At 47.6% G+C, this 14,731-nt stretch overlaps 1 protein-coding gene across 2 annotated transcripts; it reads right to left on the reverse strand.

The window, feature by feature from the left end:
• Positions 1 to 2,379: 2,379 nt before the first annotated feature.
• Positions 2,380 to 14,436, reverse strand: socs5b (suppressor of cytokine signaling 5b). 2 transcript variants are annotated; one of them, XM_084709895.1, is made up of 4 exons: positions 14,231 to 14,436; positions 7,579 to 9,422; positions 3,877 to 3,943; positions 2,380 to 3,752 (listed from the first exon to the last, which is right to left on the reverse strand). In XM_084709895.1, the coding sequence occupies exon 2, from the start codon at positions 9,403 to 9,405 to the stop codon at positions 7,723 to 7,725; it is 1,683 nt and encodes a 560-aa protein (XP_084566021.1). In that variant the 5' UTR covers positions 9,406 to 9,422; positions 14,231 to 14,436; the 3' UTR covers positions 2,380 to 3,752; positions 3,877 to 3,943; positions 7,579 to 7,722. The 2 variants fall into 2 exon arrangements, with proteins under 2 accessions (XP_084566021.1, XP_084566020.1); XM_084709894.1 differs by having other exon boundaries at positions 2,380 to 3,943.
• Between the last annotated feature and the right edge of the window lie 295 nt (positions 14,437 to 14,731).

Genomic DNA, 14,731 nt, shown 5'->3' on the forward strand with positions numbered 1-14,731 from the left:
GTCAGCCATAGTGGGGTATGTGGAAGGAGAGACAGGGTGAGGGGACTGTGGGAGAATTGGGAATTGATTGCCAGATGGTACACAGGTGGGAACCTCGTTTCTCTCTGGGGGTTGAAGATGTCAGAGAAGGGAGGTCAGGGGGCTAAGCTATTACAGTAGCTCTCCTCAATATTACGGTCATGCTGAGAAAGAGAGGGAAAGTCAAATCAAGTGGAAAGATTGATCCTCAGTAGACACACCAAGTAAAGCAGAGGAAAATGTTGTTTTGGATGTTTATCCTTGCCGTCACCTGTCCTCTTCTCGCGATGACTGTACACTTGGTGTGTTGCTCTTGGCTTGGGGCTCACTGGCTGTGGCCCAGAGGGCCGCCTGCTTAGGCCCAGCCCCCTCTTTCAGCCACTGGGAGGTGATTTCTGGAGCGGGTGTAAAATACTGTCAAGGGGATATATTTCTGGTATGAAATATGGATGGGAGCCTATGTGTGTGTGTGTGTGTGTGTGTGTGTGCGTCTGCGCGAGGTGAGCGAGAGGTCACTGCTAACTTTGCCGCCACAGACTTGGCGCCAGTCCAACGCTTGAGAAGTGACAGCAGAATAGCCTCTCTCTCTCTCTCTCTCTCTATCCCCACCTCCCTTTTCCCAACTCAAGTTGCGTGCAGATTACAAGCAACCATATGGTGTGTGTCTGAGTTGGAACCTGGGCCTAACACTGTGTGTGTGGGGAAAGAGTGGGCTATGAGCTTAAGTGAGGGAGTCCAGAGGGAAGGAAATGAAAGCATACACAGGCTGGTGCTGTACTGAGATCAGATTCGGACAAACAACATATTCTATAGAGAGGAAGAGCATAATATGTTGATAAAAGTACAATGTAGGTAAAGTAGTGGTACTATGTTACATAGGACTCCCGACATAATCATGATCTGCAACTTAAAATTACAATTCCAAGCCTGTCTTCCCATGTTCCTTAGAGCCCCAGCGAAATTGATTTGTTTTATGACCACAATTTTCTCAGCTGGTTGTGTCTTTCAAATAGCAGACAAGTACAACAATCACCTCCATCTTGATAGGTGCCCAGATGTTCTTCTAGCGCTTATCTTTGATGGTACTGCCAACAATAACAGCTTATTCAGGCTTAATGTGCTAGGGAGAGATATAACGGTGTGTACTGTTGAGGACCATGGTGTCTTGAAGATAAGGAGGTGTCTCAGGCTGCATGAAACTCAACAAGCTGACATTGCCGTGGCTCAGACCCAAACATTTCAGTCCTGCACTTGCAGAACCATGACTTCGATCCAGCTCAGAATTTTGAAAACTCCCCAGAATGCCTGGGGGTATGGCTGGAGTTTGGGAGTGTGTGATTGAATGTGAGTGGAGTTGTGTTGAAGAGTTAAAGGAATATACTGAAGGGTTACAAGAGCTTGTTGTTGAGATGTGGACAACTGTTGAATCTAAGTCAGCAGCAGGTTTCTTCAAAGACACACCCTACAGGCCCTATAGAATGCTTCCTGCTCAGTGTGCTTGCTCACCCTCTCCCTCTCTCGGCGAGCGTCAATTATTTATAAGCTTCGGGTAGCTAACTTGAAACCGATAACCCACATGCTATTTATACTTCATTTCAAAGGAACAAATACTAAACTGTCGGGTTCCAGGCAGCTTGGCAGTGCCTACGTCTCCAGCCAGCTCCTGGTCCAGGACAGCAGCCTCGCCGTGGGGAGGGCAGCACAGAAGACCAGCCATCGCATATTTCACCATACCGCTTAATAGAAAAGAGACATACATATACTCATTTCCAAAGAAACCTATAATCTTGATTGAAGGACTTATGTCATGGTTTCTAAACTACCATGGCTCTGGGGGACTGTCGGTGGTTGGGCTTTGGGGTATGTAGGTGGGAATCTGGGGTAGGTGGTGGGGGCTTTGGGGTATGTAGGTGGGAATCTGGGGTAGGTGGTGGGGGCTGTGGGGTAGGTGGTGGGGACTCTGGGGTAGGTGGTGGGGGCTGTGGTGTATGTGGATGGGAATCTGGGGTAGGTGGTGGGGGCTGAGGGGTATGTGGGTAGGAATCTGGGGTAGGTGGTGGGGGCTGTGGGGTATGTGGATGGGAATCTGGGGTAGGTGGTGGGGGCTCTGGGGTATGTGGGTGGAACTCAGCAATGCAGAGCTCAGGGCAGAGGAGCAGGCTTCAAATCCTCATACTGATCCCTGCCTGACTGCCCATTTAGCCTGACTGTCAGACCCCTACCTACCAGCCCTAAACCAGATCCCTCCAGGGTCAGGTCAACGGCATTTCCACAGAACACACTATAGATCATTAAGTAGCATCAAATATGTATGTGTAGAGGACAATTAGTTGGACATGACAATGGGGAAGCCCAATGTGGTTTACACTTAACAGTTTTTTTTTTATTTGGAATATTAAGACAATGAAGCATAAGCCAAGCACCAAGAGTGACAACTACAAGTGTCGCATCATTCGTCTCTTTTAAATGAACAGGTTATACTGGAAAGAAACGGCTGTTTTGAATGGTGAAGCAGATACACAGAATAACAAAGACACTGAAATGTGAACATGGTTACGTCGAACTTTTCAAATCCTTTTTGACAGCAGTAAAAAAAAGAGAAAAAAAAGGGGGAGATAAGAAAAATAATAATAATTGGAACAGCAATATTCGTCTGACGAGAGTTTGGTTAGCCCATGGCAGTGGCTGCAGCCCCGGATTTGAGGAGCTCTTGTGATTGGTCAGAACGAATAAGGCAGTCTGGGAACACAACGGTGCTGTATAATGACAACCATTAGTCCCCATCATTGTCAAGTCCTGTTGCCACAGCACCCACATTCACACAGCAACCAATGTGCACATACAGCATTAAAGTGACAGGGATTGCAACCATTGTTACAGTACACTCCATTGCATATTAGGGAGAATAATGAAAAATTATATTTATTTTTTAGGCATACATCTTTTCTTTTTGCATATAGCATCAACTCAGCTTTCCAAACAAAATATGGGAAAGATGAGAATAAAACTCTTATTAGAGAAAACAAAAAAATATTTTCCAATTCCTCATAAGAGCCGAAACCGTGACCCTACACAGGAACATGTAGACCTTGTTGCAGGGGGGGTCGTGCTAGGGTGGACTAGGATAGCTGCTGGCGTGACCTGCCTGTACCTCACCAGATCACAATCTGATTCACTCCAAATGAAATGAAATGCGAGTGCAGCAAATCTGTCTGGTTTATCAGCTAAGCCTGTCTCAGCACCCAGGGGTTTCTCTCATCCAACAAGGCGTTCATAGTGCAGCTAATAGTGTGTTCTACCACTGATATAGTTCAAAATCTTTTTCTTTTTTTTCTTCTTTTTTTCTTTTTCAACATAGATCAGAATATACATGTAAACACCTTTCTTTGTTTCCCTTTCTGGGAGTCAAAGAGGGGTGGTGCTGGAAAATACGTGGTCCTTATTTAGACGTCCCCGGTATTGGGCAGGTGAGTGTCTCTAATGTGGGGTTAGTGTAAGGGACCAAGTGTGACAGGGTGTGTGTGTGTTTATGCGTGTGTTTTTTCAAAACGGTCAATGCACCACAAAAAAATAAAATGTAAAAAAACGATTTCTCCAGACTCTTCTTCATACAATGGGTACAGTATTTACTCTACAGGTTATATGGCATAAGTGCTACTGTAACTGTCACAGATATTTCCCATGGGGAAAACTGAAGAGAGAAGATCCTGGAACAAGCCTCCCCATCGGCCTGCCTGAGAATAGAGGGACAAGAGGCTTTGTTCATAGGGGTCGCCACTGGACACCCCTCACAGGTGACTCCACATCCCCCCCTCCAAAAAGGACCCTTTTGTGGGGCTCTGTCCACACAACATTCACCTGGGAGGCTGCAGCGCAGCAGAGATCTTCTGGGGTCAGTTAGTTGGGCCTCCAACATCACTTTTACCTGGAAAAACAGACGAGATACTCCAGGACCTCCAGTCTCCAAACACACACCAACTGAATCGTGCACCAATACACACAATTAAAGTGCCAATACTTGAACATTTCCCCTACACGTGATCCCATCCCTCCCCCTCTGCACCCAGTTTCCACAGCAGGAAGCTGGGCTACTCAATGGGACATTGTGTGACTGGGGCAGGCGCTCTCTGTACTGCTAACTTTAACTTTAGCCCCTAGAGCATGGGTGTGGAGGCGGTGGGGGCACAAACACTCCACTCTCCACTCCACCTATCCCAGCATCAGCAGGGACATGTTGAGGATGTGGTCAAAGAATAGAGAGAGGAGAAAAGGGGGGTGGGGGTTAAAAAAAGAGAGCACCAAAAATGTAAAAAAAAAAAAAAAAAAAAAAAAATCTCCCTCACCAAGAGTCACACAGCACCCATTAGAAACACAGAGTGGCCCTTTTAGTGCCTGGTAAATTTAGATCCCAGAGAGGTAAATTTAGCCCATGATTAGTGCCCGTGGGTGGGGTGGGGCAGTGCCAGGAGTAGCGAGCTTGTACTAAACGGTAGCATAGTAGACAGGTGGCATAGAGGAAGAGAGAGTGTCTGTGTTCGAATGTTTGAACAGAAACCCCATGTAAGTCGTCAGGCTGAGAACACATGGATGTGGCACACACACACACACGTGTGTGAGTGCAGGAGACTGTCGTCATCTCTCTTTACTCCACCAGCCCTTCTGTCATTCCATCATGAGCACTAATTTGCGGTCGACATGCAATATTCAAGCTTTCTAAAAATAAAAAGTGCAAGATGGGAAAGGTTTTCTGACTGAATGTGGATTTGGTCTGACTTAACTCAGAACACAGATGGGAGGATTTACGAGACATTAGCTGATTTGAGCCATTGCAACACCACCACCCTCCAATAATGAAAACAGTCAAATCAGAACTTCTGTTTTCCCTTCAAAACAAAACCAGTCTCTCACTTGTTGACAGACCATAGCGCTATTACAGGCTTGGCAGAGACGATTGGTTGGTAAAAGCTGTTCTGGGTTTGAGGTGGTGATGAGGAGGAGGAAGAGGAGGGGGGGTGGTATTTAAAGTCTGTTCTTTTAGACCTGCCCTAGACAACCGGGCACATCTCTTCTAATGCTCCAGTCGGCTGTTATTGAAATGTTTGTTCAGTTGTTGAGAACATCCTACAGAACGTCTGAGACACCGTGGCAAGCTTCACTACATCAGGTTCCTGTATGCAACACCTTCCAACTACAGAGCTTTGGTCACAGACACTCAGAGACGTTTATGAACGCACTTCAAAAAGGCATTGCACATTTTCATTTATGGTTCTCTCTCTCTTTCTCTTTCTGATGAGGCTGAACACAGCCCACCCTCAACACACACAGACACACACATACCACACACAGTAGCTTTGATTGGTTGCGGGTAATTCAAATAAACAGCTCTACAGTATAAATCAGAGACAGGATCTGAGATTAGGTCTTTCCAAACCAGGATAAAAATAATCATGGGCATCACATATTAGTTAGAACTATATTAGTATACATTGCTTACAGATAGGATTCTCAAACATGTTCTTTGCGAGTTCCCCCATATGTTGTTAAGTTGTACATAGGGTTTACAGATGCAAGCCTGTGTGTCTCTACAGCTGTGCCGTTACAGACACTGTGTCTGTGAGCCAGTTCCTGCCCCATCACTACCACCTTCAGTCTCGAGTTTCAATAGAAACATTATTACCTGGACACGTTTAAAATGAATCTTTTTCCATTCGGAAATGATGTTTACTCTTGATGGTTAAGATCTTCAGGGTACAATGGACGAGACCAGACCACCAGATTGCTAGTTCCTCTGAGATTCAGCACCAGGACAAAGGGACTCGTGTCAGGTAGGACAGGGAAGCATGCTACCTTAAGTGGAGGACACAGCTATGACTAGGTTCCAGATGTACTAATCAACACAGAAGGCGGGGGGGGGGAATAGCACCACTGCCAAACGCACCAACAGATTTCTCCAGATAACGAGTGTGCACCTTGAACGTTAGAGAGAGCGCGAGCTCAGAGCTCTTAATCCCCCCCTCCTCATCCTCAGCCTCTTTAGAGAGCGTCAGAATAGAAAACACTGGAACATTTCATGCCACCAGGCTCAGACAGAGGAGAACCAGGCTGCCTCATTCGACATGACAGGAGGCTCTCTGAAAAGGCACAGAGGTCACACTTTTGTTTGTCCAATTTTCTTCCTCGCGCAAGCTTTCACAATGTAGGCCTACTCGTTTGTGGACATGGCTAGCAGTCTGGGTTACGTAGCTCAAGTAAACAGAGTTCACCGAGCGGAGGGATAATGGTGGTGTCGTTATGCAAGGAAGGGGAGGGGGAGGATTTTGAGATAACAGTGTGCGGAACATCAATGGAGAGTGGAGGGTGCTGACTGTGCAGATATTTAGCCCCCCGCACACAAACAACCACAAGCAAACCAGCACACACACACAGACGGAGCAGTGTAGAGTATTCTTGGGGGTCAATGGGTGACTAAACATTAGTCATGAATCATTTAGAGTGAGCAGCATGGAGGATGCCACTGAGATGGGCCCGGGCGGGACGCGGGGGTGGAAAGACAGCCTCTCAGACACCGTAAAGCAGCTTCGGAAAGAAACCAGTCAGATCGTAACTGGCTAACGCAATCTCCCGCCTGAAGCATTTGGGGACTGAGTCTGTTTGTGTGTGTCTGTATGTAAAAGGTACACGACCACACTGCATGCACACAATTAAAGTGCCTGTTGCCAGTTGTGAACCACTGACAAGACTGCTGTGAGCAAGACAACAAATATTTGTTCAATGATTCAGTCATTGAAAACAGTATCCCTATACCGTTTATGACGGCGGGACATGGCCATTGGCCTATGCTTCAAGAAAGTGTTGAGAAAACTAAATGTAGGCCTGCAAGATCAGTACCCTCGCAATACAGGCGACCGTAACAGTGACACACACACACACACACCTGTGTATGCCTCGCTCCCTGTGAGAGTAGAGGGAAGCCGAGCTTGAAAGAAGCCGTTATCGGCTACAATTCCCTCCCTCCAGACCTGTGAGCCATGGCTGGTGATGTTACTTCAAGCGTCTGGAACACGACGGCTAGGTATGTGTTCATAGGAGAGGGAGGAGTCACGGGCCGAGCCTTGAGGGAGTTTTGAACTTTATAGTAAAAGAGTTAAACCAGAGTGAAAACCCTGTTCTCTTCTCACCAATCCCTCTAGACTGCTCTTCTTGGTGCTTAATCCAGTAGGAGAAGTGAATGGGTGACAGAATGGACTGTACAGCACAGCTAACCCTGTGGGCCGAAGTGGAGGCAGGGGGAGGAGGGGGGGGGGGCAGGCAGGCAGGTCAACAGGCAGGGTAATGCTGTTGGGATCAGGCAGACACAAAGAACCAAAAGAGAGATAAAAGAGGGAGAGGGAGGCCAAGCATACTTGCTTCCCTTTCCATAAAAACCTGTTCAACGCTAAAAACCATGTGCTTGCCAGACAGCGTTATACTGAATATAATCATACGCATGTATTCCATGTGACGTAAGTAATAACTAAAACAATAAGAGATTAGAATGAATCTGGTATAGCTCATTTTCACCTAAACTCCTCCCCCCAGCCTGACGGAGAGCCATGCCAGTGTCGGTCTCTCCAGGTGGCTGATGGGAAGGTTCTCTAGTTTGGGCCTCCTCCAGCCCCATGAGTGCGCCCGGGCAGGCCGCGGGGGGACCCCCCCCCCGCCACGCTATTTGACCTTGAGTGGGGGCTCCCTCTCCAGCCAGCGCACACGCACTTTCTGTTTGTAGTGATACTCCTTGAGGAAGTCCTGCAGGGCCGGGGGCAGTGGCAGGCCGCCGATGCCGTCGTAAGTGGTCTGGCGGCAGATGGCGGCCCTGGCCAGGTGCTGCAGGCCGAAGGGGAAGGTCCGGTGAAGCGGCGCCGTAAGCAGCGGCTCGAAGAACATGCAGGCGCTGGGGTCTTTGTAGTGCTCCAGGAGGCCCGTGACGGTGGACGAGTGGAACACACAGGGGTCGTGGGCGTCGAAGCTGAAGTTGTGGTTCCACTGCTCGATGCGTGCGTGCAGCGAGCGGTTGTAGCGGCGGAAGCTGACGGAGAAGAGGTAGTCCTCCTGAGCCGAGTCGCGCAGCAGGAAGGTGCCTTCGGGGCGGCCGTCCAGCAGCGCTTCAGCCTCGTAGCGGTCCATCACGCCCCAGTAGCAGGGCAGTGCTGTGATCTGCAGCAGGTCTGGCACCAGGCAGTGGATGTAGTCGATCTGGGTGTGCACCTTCCAGGGCCCCGGCTGGCTGCGGCTCAGGTGACCCTCCCCGGAGGCGTGGCGCTGCTTGGGCCGGCGGGCCTGCAGGCAGAGGGTGGTTGAGTCCTCCTCCGAGTCGCAGTCCAGCGACGACGCCCCGCCGAGCACCTGCAACGACGCCCCCGACGCCGTGGACCCCGCCGACGAGCTGGCCCCGCGGGCCTCCCCCGAGGCCTCGGCCGTGCAGGGGGCCATCTTTGGTCCCAGTTTATACAGAGAGGAGCCCTGCACGGAGGCCTCCAGGGTGTGGATCTGGGCGTTGGGCGGCGGGTCCACGCCCTCCTCGATGCTGAGACGGCGGCGCTCGCGCAGGCGCTCTTCTTCGTCCTCCGGGGAGGGGTGGGCCGGATCAAAGGCGTCCAGCAGCGCGGTGGAGGAATGCGGGCTGACGGGCGCCGTGTGCTGCTTGATGAGGTGCCACTTGTGGGCGAGGTCCGAGCCCGGTGGGAAGGGACACGTCTCCAGCATCAGCTCCGTCAGGTGGATCTTGCGTTTGGAGGCGACCGGGGTCTTGGAGGAGCGGGACCGCCGGCGGGGGGGCAGGGGGAGGCACAGGCCCACCGTCTCGCTCAGGCGCTGCCGCAGAGAGCGGGCGCTGAGGCTGCGGCCCCCGGCCCCTGAGTCAGCCATCTCCTGGATGGAGCTCACGCCGTAGCGCCGGTCCCTGCGGCTGGACGCCCCCCGGGAGCGCCCCGACCGCCGGTCCGCCTCGAGGGAACTCTGGGTCTTAGTGGAACACGAGTGTTTTTTCTTGCCCCCCCAAGGTGCGTGCCGAGAGTAAGAGTCTCTCCGGGCCAGAGGGACCCCTCCAGGGCTCCCCCTCACGTCCTCGCCGTCCTTGTCTATAGTGATCTCGACGATCTGAGGGATGTCTGACACACAGTTGTGACGGCGGCCCGCAGTCACCAGCGGGAGAGGCAGGAGGCTCCGAGACGGGCTGGAGGCCCGGGAAGCCTGGGACTCGCCTACGGTGCCTCCCCGACAGAGGTCGACCACGCAGTGGACGCCATCTACCTCCACGCTGCTCTCGCTGCTAGGTCCCGCACCATCGCTGTGGAAGAGGGTCTGGCATCTGCTCCTCAGGTTGCTCCACATCTTGCCCACTTTCTCCATGGATAGGAGGCCAAGACCTGCGAGACACAAGCAACATCTCAGAATAAGCTACTGGGGAGGCAATTTCACATACTGCATTGAATGAGGCAACAATCTACATTAAAGCAAAACACCCAACTCCTTAGTATGGTGGGAGGTGGTTACAAACTTCTTCTCTGCGTGATTACAATGAACCTCGTTTTCGGTAAATGTAGGTTAGAGTAAAGGAGGGTATCATTGACACAGAATATGTGAGAGAGAGCATGAGAGTGTAAAGGAGAGAGAGAGAGAGCGAGAGAGAGTTGCCAGGCAGACGTGCAGGGACACAAGGCCATGGCTATAAATGAACCCAGTGATCTGCTCCCAGCTGATCTGCTGGTATGTACTGTATTACAGAGCCAGTCTGGACCTGACCAAGAACTTTCCCTGTCACGACAGCAGACAGCCGAGACACACACCAAAACCGGAAGAAATGATTCTTCCAACGTGTTGGGGTTAACAAAGACTTTTAGAAGCAGTGGCACCAGCAGCTCTCCTTCTCTCCATGTAAAACAAAGCCATGTATCACTCGTTTTCACCCTTCCCACAACGTATCCCTAATAATGAAATGACGTGAGCAGTGCTCATTTACAAACCAACTGACTGATTAAGCGGTGATACAGTGTACATTCATGGTGTTATTGGGGAAAATATCCCTTTAAAAGCCAATTTCCACAGATAACATTTGACCCTTTAAAATGAGATACAGTGAGCATGGCTACCTTACTCACTAAATGTTGGCACGCACAGTTAGACCTTGATTGTCTTAAAGCTAGCGAGATCTGCAATGTCAGCAGCAACAGGCTTCAAACACTAAGGAATCAGGCTTCAGGGAGATACCGGCAGGCAGCCACATGACTGATTAAGTTGATTTAGAACACCAAGGTCTCTCCTCCTTGGAACAGCCAATCATGAAACCAACTGATGACATCCGGCCCAGGGCTCCTGCTGTTTCCCCTCAGTGACCACGGATATCATCCTACATTGTACAGGTGATCAGCTGGGACCTTGTTAGCTAGAACGGCTAAATGACCATGAGGATTATATGTTATTAAATGGTTTTAAATATGCATTTAACAGTTTTTATGTATGCAGCTGTGTGCAAACACTGAGAAACAGCACCATTTAAATATTTCTCATGCAGGTCTCAAGGCACCATGGAGACTAAAGCTGCGTTTCCACAGGAACCAGGGTCTAAAGTGGAGTTCGGGGGAACAAAAATTCGGAACAATTAAGTCCCTTCTCCGGTACTCAAAGACAGTAACAAATTCTGCAGCAGCAAACAAGTAGTTAGTGCTGTGTCTGCAGTTGGACACTTCTCACTGCAAACACATCATCACCATAGAGAAGAACATACGATAGATGGATCAATGACAAAGTCCAGGCCTAAATAGTCTGAGCTTGAAATCCAACTGCAATTGGATTTGGAAACCTGCAATGACACCGATTCTAAAATCTCTTAAGCGAGTGGAATCTCTTTTAACTTTTTTTTTTACCTGAACACTGATGCCAGATTAGTCTTCCAAGATTAAAACAGTATTCACATTGCAGATGTTGATTGTTTACTGTGTGCAGATGACAGCAAACGCATAGGATTTCAATGTTCATTTGTCTAAACACAATCCCAAAACACTTCAGCCTGCTGGAGTCATCTTAAGCAGCATTTGCAACTAATGTTCTACTAACAATGTTTAGGATGCACAGTTGTCAAATTGTACTGGACTGAAGTAATAAACCACAGATGTATGTGGTAACATGCATGCAAAATACGTTATTTTACTGGATCCTTATGTTCCCCTTCAACCCACATCCCTGTGCTGCATGACCCCTGAGTTTTTGTTCATGGCCCTGGCCCCCAAAGATATTTCTACTATGACACAAGTAAGGGATCACTTTACATATTTTCCATTAGTACTACTGCAGTGGCCTGATGTTGCTACCATTTAACTACCTAAATTTAGTTTGAGCTAATTCAGGTCCATAGCTTACTATTCTTACTTTCTCCATGCCTATGTTTAGGACCCTTCTCTCTATGTGTAAACTACTTTGCATGTTTGTAAATATGGTAATACTCTTATCCCAGAATGTGAATGGAGCCTTTCAGAAGCATTGATGGGGTTAAAAAAGAAAAGAAAACCCTGTCCAGTCCACCTGCTTTATTTTGAGACAATGCGGCTTACAGCCAACATAATAATATAACAGCCTGGGTTGTATTAAACGTGTGAGAAGTACTAAGCTAAACCAAGGATATTCAGACCCACCACCCCTGTCGTTTTAGATGAACTGGTAATATGAAACTAAATCAGGAACATCTTGGGAGGCAGGATTTTTCCATGTGGGTTTGTGTGTATTATCCTCTTTCTGCTTGCTAATCACCTTCCAAAAAAAATTATAATTAAAAAAACCTGACAGCAAAGTAACAAATTAAGAATACAGAAACTTGGTACCATTTAAAAAGGTATCAAGACATTTAAGAAACATTTGTAGAGAGTATTGTAAAGAGCCCCCTCTCCAACCTACCAGGTCATGAAGACTAGAGTGGTATTCACACATGGCTCTCCAATTGTGTTCTGCTCTGAAAGCATGACAAGGGAGACATGACCAATGCCGTCAGTTAGCTAATCTGTCTCCACCCTTGCCTAATTAGCATGGCTCCATTCTGATTAGCCATCAAACAGAACTCGAAGAGGGCTCCAGAAGTGGAACACAAAATGATATGGCAGATGTGGGCAAGATCTATCCATAGAATACACACACACATATACATATACATATACATACATATCTGCCTTCATCCCAAGACATTTAATGCCCGGCTAACAATAAGAGATAGAATTTGTTTAAGGCTGGAGAAAGACGGCCTTCTGCCAAGAGCAACAAACCCAACACAAACGTACGCCTTCGTACCAGTAGCACCATCTTTTTCTTTTTGTTGTTGTTTAAACTCCTGCAACTGCAAGCTTAATTATAGCTATGGATGTAAAAGTGGAGCATTAGAGGTAATTGCACTCTGTACAGTACAGGCAATTCAACAGAAATTTCAAATGTACTAATTCACTAGGACGGACATATCTGACAACGACTGACTCCCAACCCATTTTGAGGTCTGCCTTTAACAGAACTGGACTTCTTCTACTCTTTGACAGCTCAACACACCCATCCCCTGGGGATCCCAGTGATCTAAGAGATGGCTGGAGTGCAGACAAGATTAAGGGAGGAAGCCTTCTCTCTGCCCAAACCAGAATGGGCTAAATGAGATATTTGTGGTGTCTCGCATTTAGAAAGATGTGTGGGATGGCAGGGAGCCATGGGGGGGGGGGGGGGGGGAGGGGTTGTTTCAGGCCATCAACATTAACAGAGTTTTCCCATCTCATCTAACAAGCAGCCCCCCCCCCATCAACCAAACGTTGACAAGATGGTTACTGATTGTGCAGGGTTGTCTGTGTCTGATCAAGCAATCTGGAGTTGGCACAGTCATCTGACAGTGAATATGCATACATTCACTGTTTCAAAAGCATTTGATAACTATGACCATAGACTTGATCGACTATTGTCAAACAAACTACTTGTCATTGGTAGAACACTGTGGCTTGCAGAATAGTCATAAATCATAAGAACGATTAATTGTACTTCGTTTCAAATGAATCGATAACATGAAAACGAAGTAGATTGCAGATGTTACGTGAATCTTTTGGCACAAAACGTCCCTTTCCACGTGACGAATTTCTAATCATCTTGTCACTGGTCAGCCCATTTCTAATACCAACTGGTTACACTGGTAGGCTATTCATTTGGAAGAGGCCATTGCCATATTTCGCACGCGAATGTGAGCGCACCACCACAATGGGGGAGGCAGCCTAGTAATGTTTTTTAAACTGATGCAGAATCGGCCTAGGTCTAGCTATGTGATGTGCAGGCCTTATCCTTGGTCAGGCTGCAAACATGTTAGCAAGCTAGCTTAAAGAACATTGCCCAGGGAGCTAGAGGAGCTAGCTAGTCTCGTTAACGTTACATCATGGCCGGAGAATAAAGATCTAGCAGTTAGGACATTTAGAGCGAAAACGCTGGTTCTGTACACATAACACGACACATTTATCAGACGAGGAGGACAGAAAATAACTTGAAAGATACGCTTTCAGAACGTTATCACCCGACAGAACATTAGCTCTCCCTTCTTTCTCTCGATAGCTAGCTAATGCTAGCTTCGTAAGCGCTACAGCAGACCCACTCGTTCTGGTTACATTGGATGATGGACAGTCATGGGGTCGGCCAAATTATGTGGTCAGAGGCTCCCTCAGAAGAGCACACTACTCGTGGCTGGTTAGCCAACTGTGAAACTATAAGTTATGACGCATCTTTCTAAAATGTAACCTAAATTATTATTATTTTTAAATAGCTAACGTTTTCTATACAGCAAGGTACAGTAAATTAACGTCGTTCTTGCGGAACATAAGAGGATATAAAGCAGCAAATTAAGATAGACTATGTAGTCAGCACACAGTGAAATAGGCTAATTGTTTGAATGGGTTTATTGAAATTAGGCATTCGTTTTTTATCATTGTAGGAAACTGACAACCCAGTACAGAGCAGGGCTTTTTATGGTGTGTTAAACGAAGAGACCCATTCAGTTGGTTATCCTAGCACGGTATAGCGACTTAGTTAGGCTAGCTAGCTACGTATTAGCTAGCTACCTATGCTGGAAATTACAGACACTTGCGTACATTGCTTCTATGTAGTAACAAACAGTAAACAAAAATAGAATATGTATTAAATTATAAATGTATAGTACAAATAATTTGAAGCTTACCCTTTTGTCTTTAGGAACCGCTACTCAACCGCTCTCTTTGTCTGCAAAAAAATGGCTATCAAAAGAAGTCAGGCACATATCCCCCTTGCGGTCCACGGTGTCCGACGAAACACAAAATTGTAAGCGGGACGTTTTCAATACCATTCCGAAAGCTTTTGATTTTCAAATGCCTAAAAACCATAATCTGTTTTTAATTTGGATTTCTGAAAGTACCGCTAACAACAGAAAATAGCATATTTTTTCTCATGGCCGAAACGACATCAAGCCCGTGGTCGTTCCTGTTCCTGACAGCCAATATGACGGTCGCTAAGCAAAGCCGAGAGAAGAATTGAAGAGGCGTTCAGTGGATTGCTGGCGGGTAAAGAATGGCATCATTGAAGTCCAATGGGGAAAGCAGGACGGTGGCGAATTTCCGATGGTGGATACGGATAAGGAAAACCTACAAGGTATGATAGGCACCACATGTCTCCAATGACAGCAGAGACTAGAACCAGATGCTTC

Source organism: Hypomesus nipponensis, chromosome 11 (assembly GCF_054491055.1).
Source record: "Hypomesus nipponensis isolate SF chromosome 11, ASM5449105v1, whole genome shotgun sequence".
Lineage (NCBI taxonomy): Eukaryota > Metazoa > Chordata > Actinopteri > Osmeriformes > Osmeridae > Hypomesus > Hypomesus nipponensis.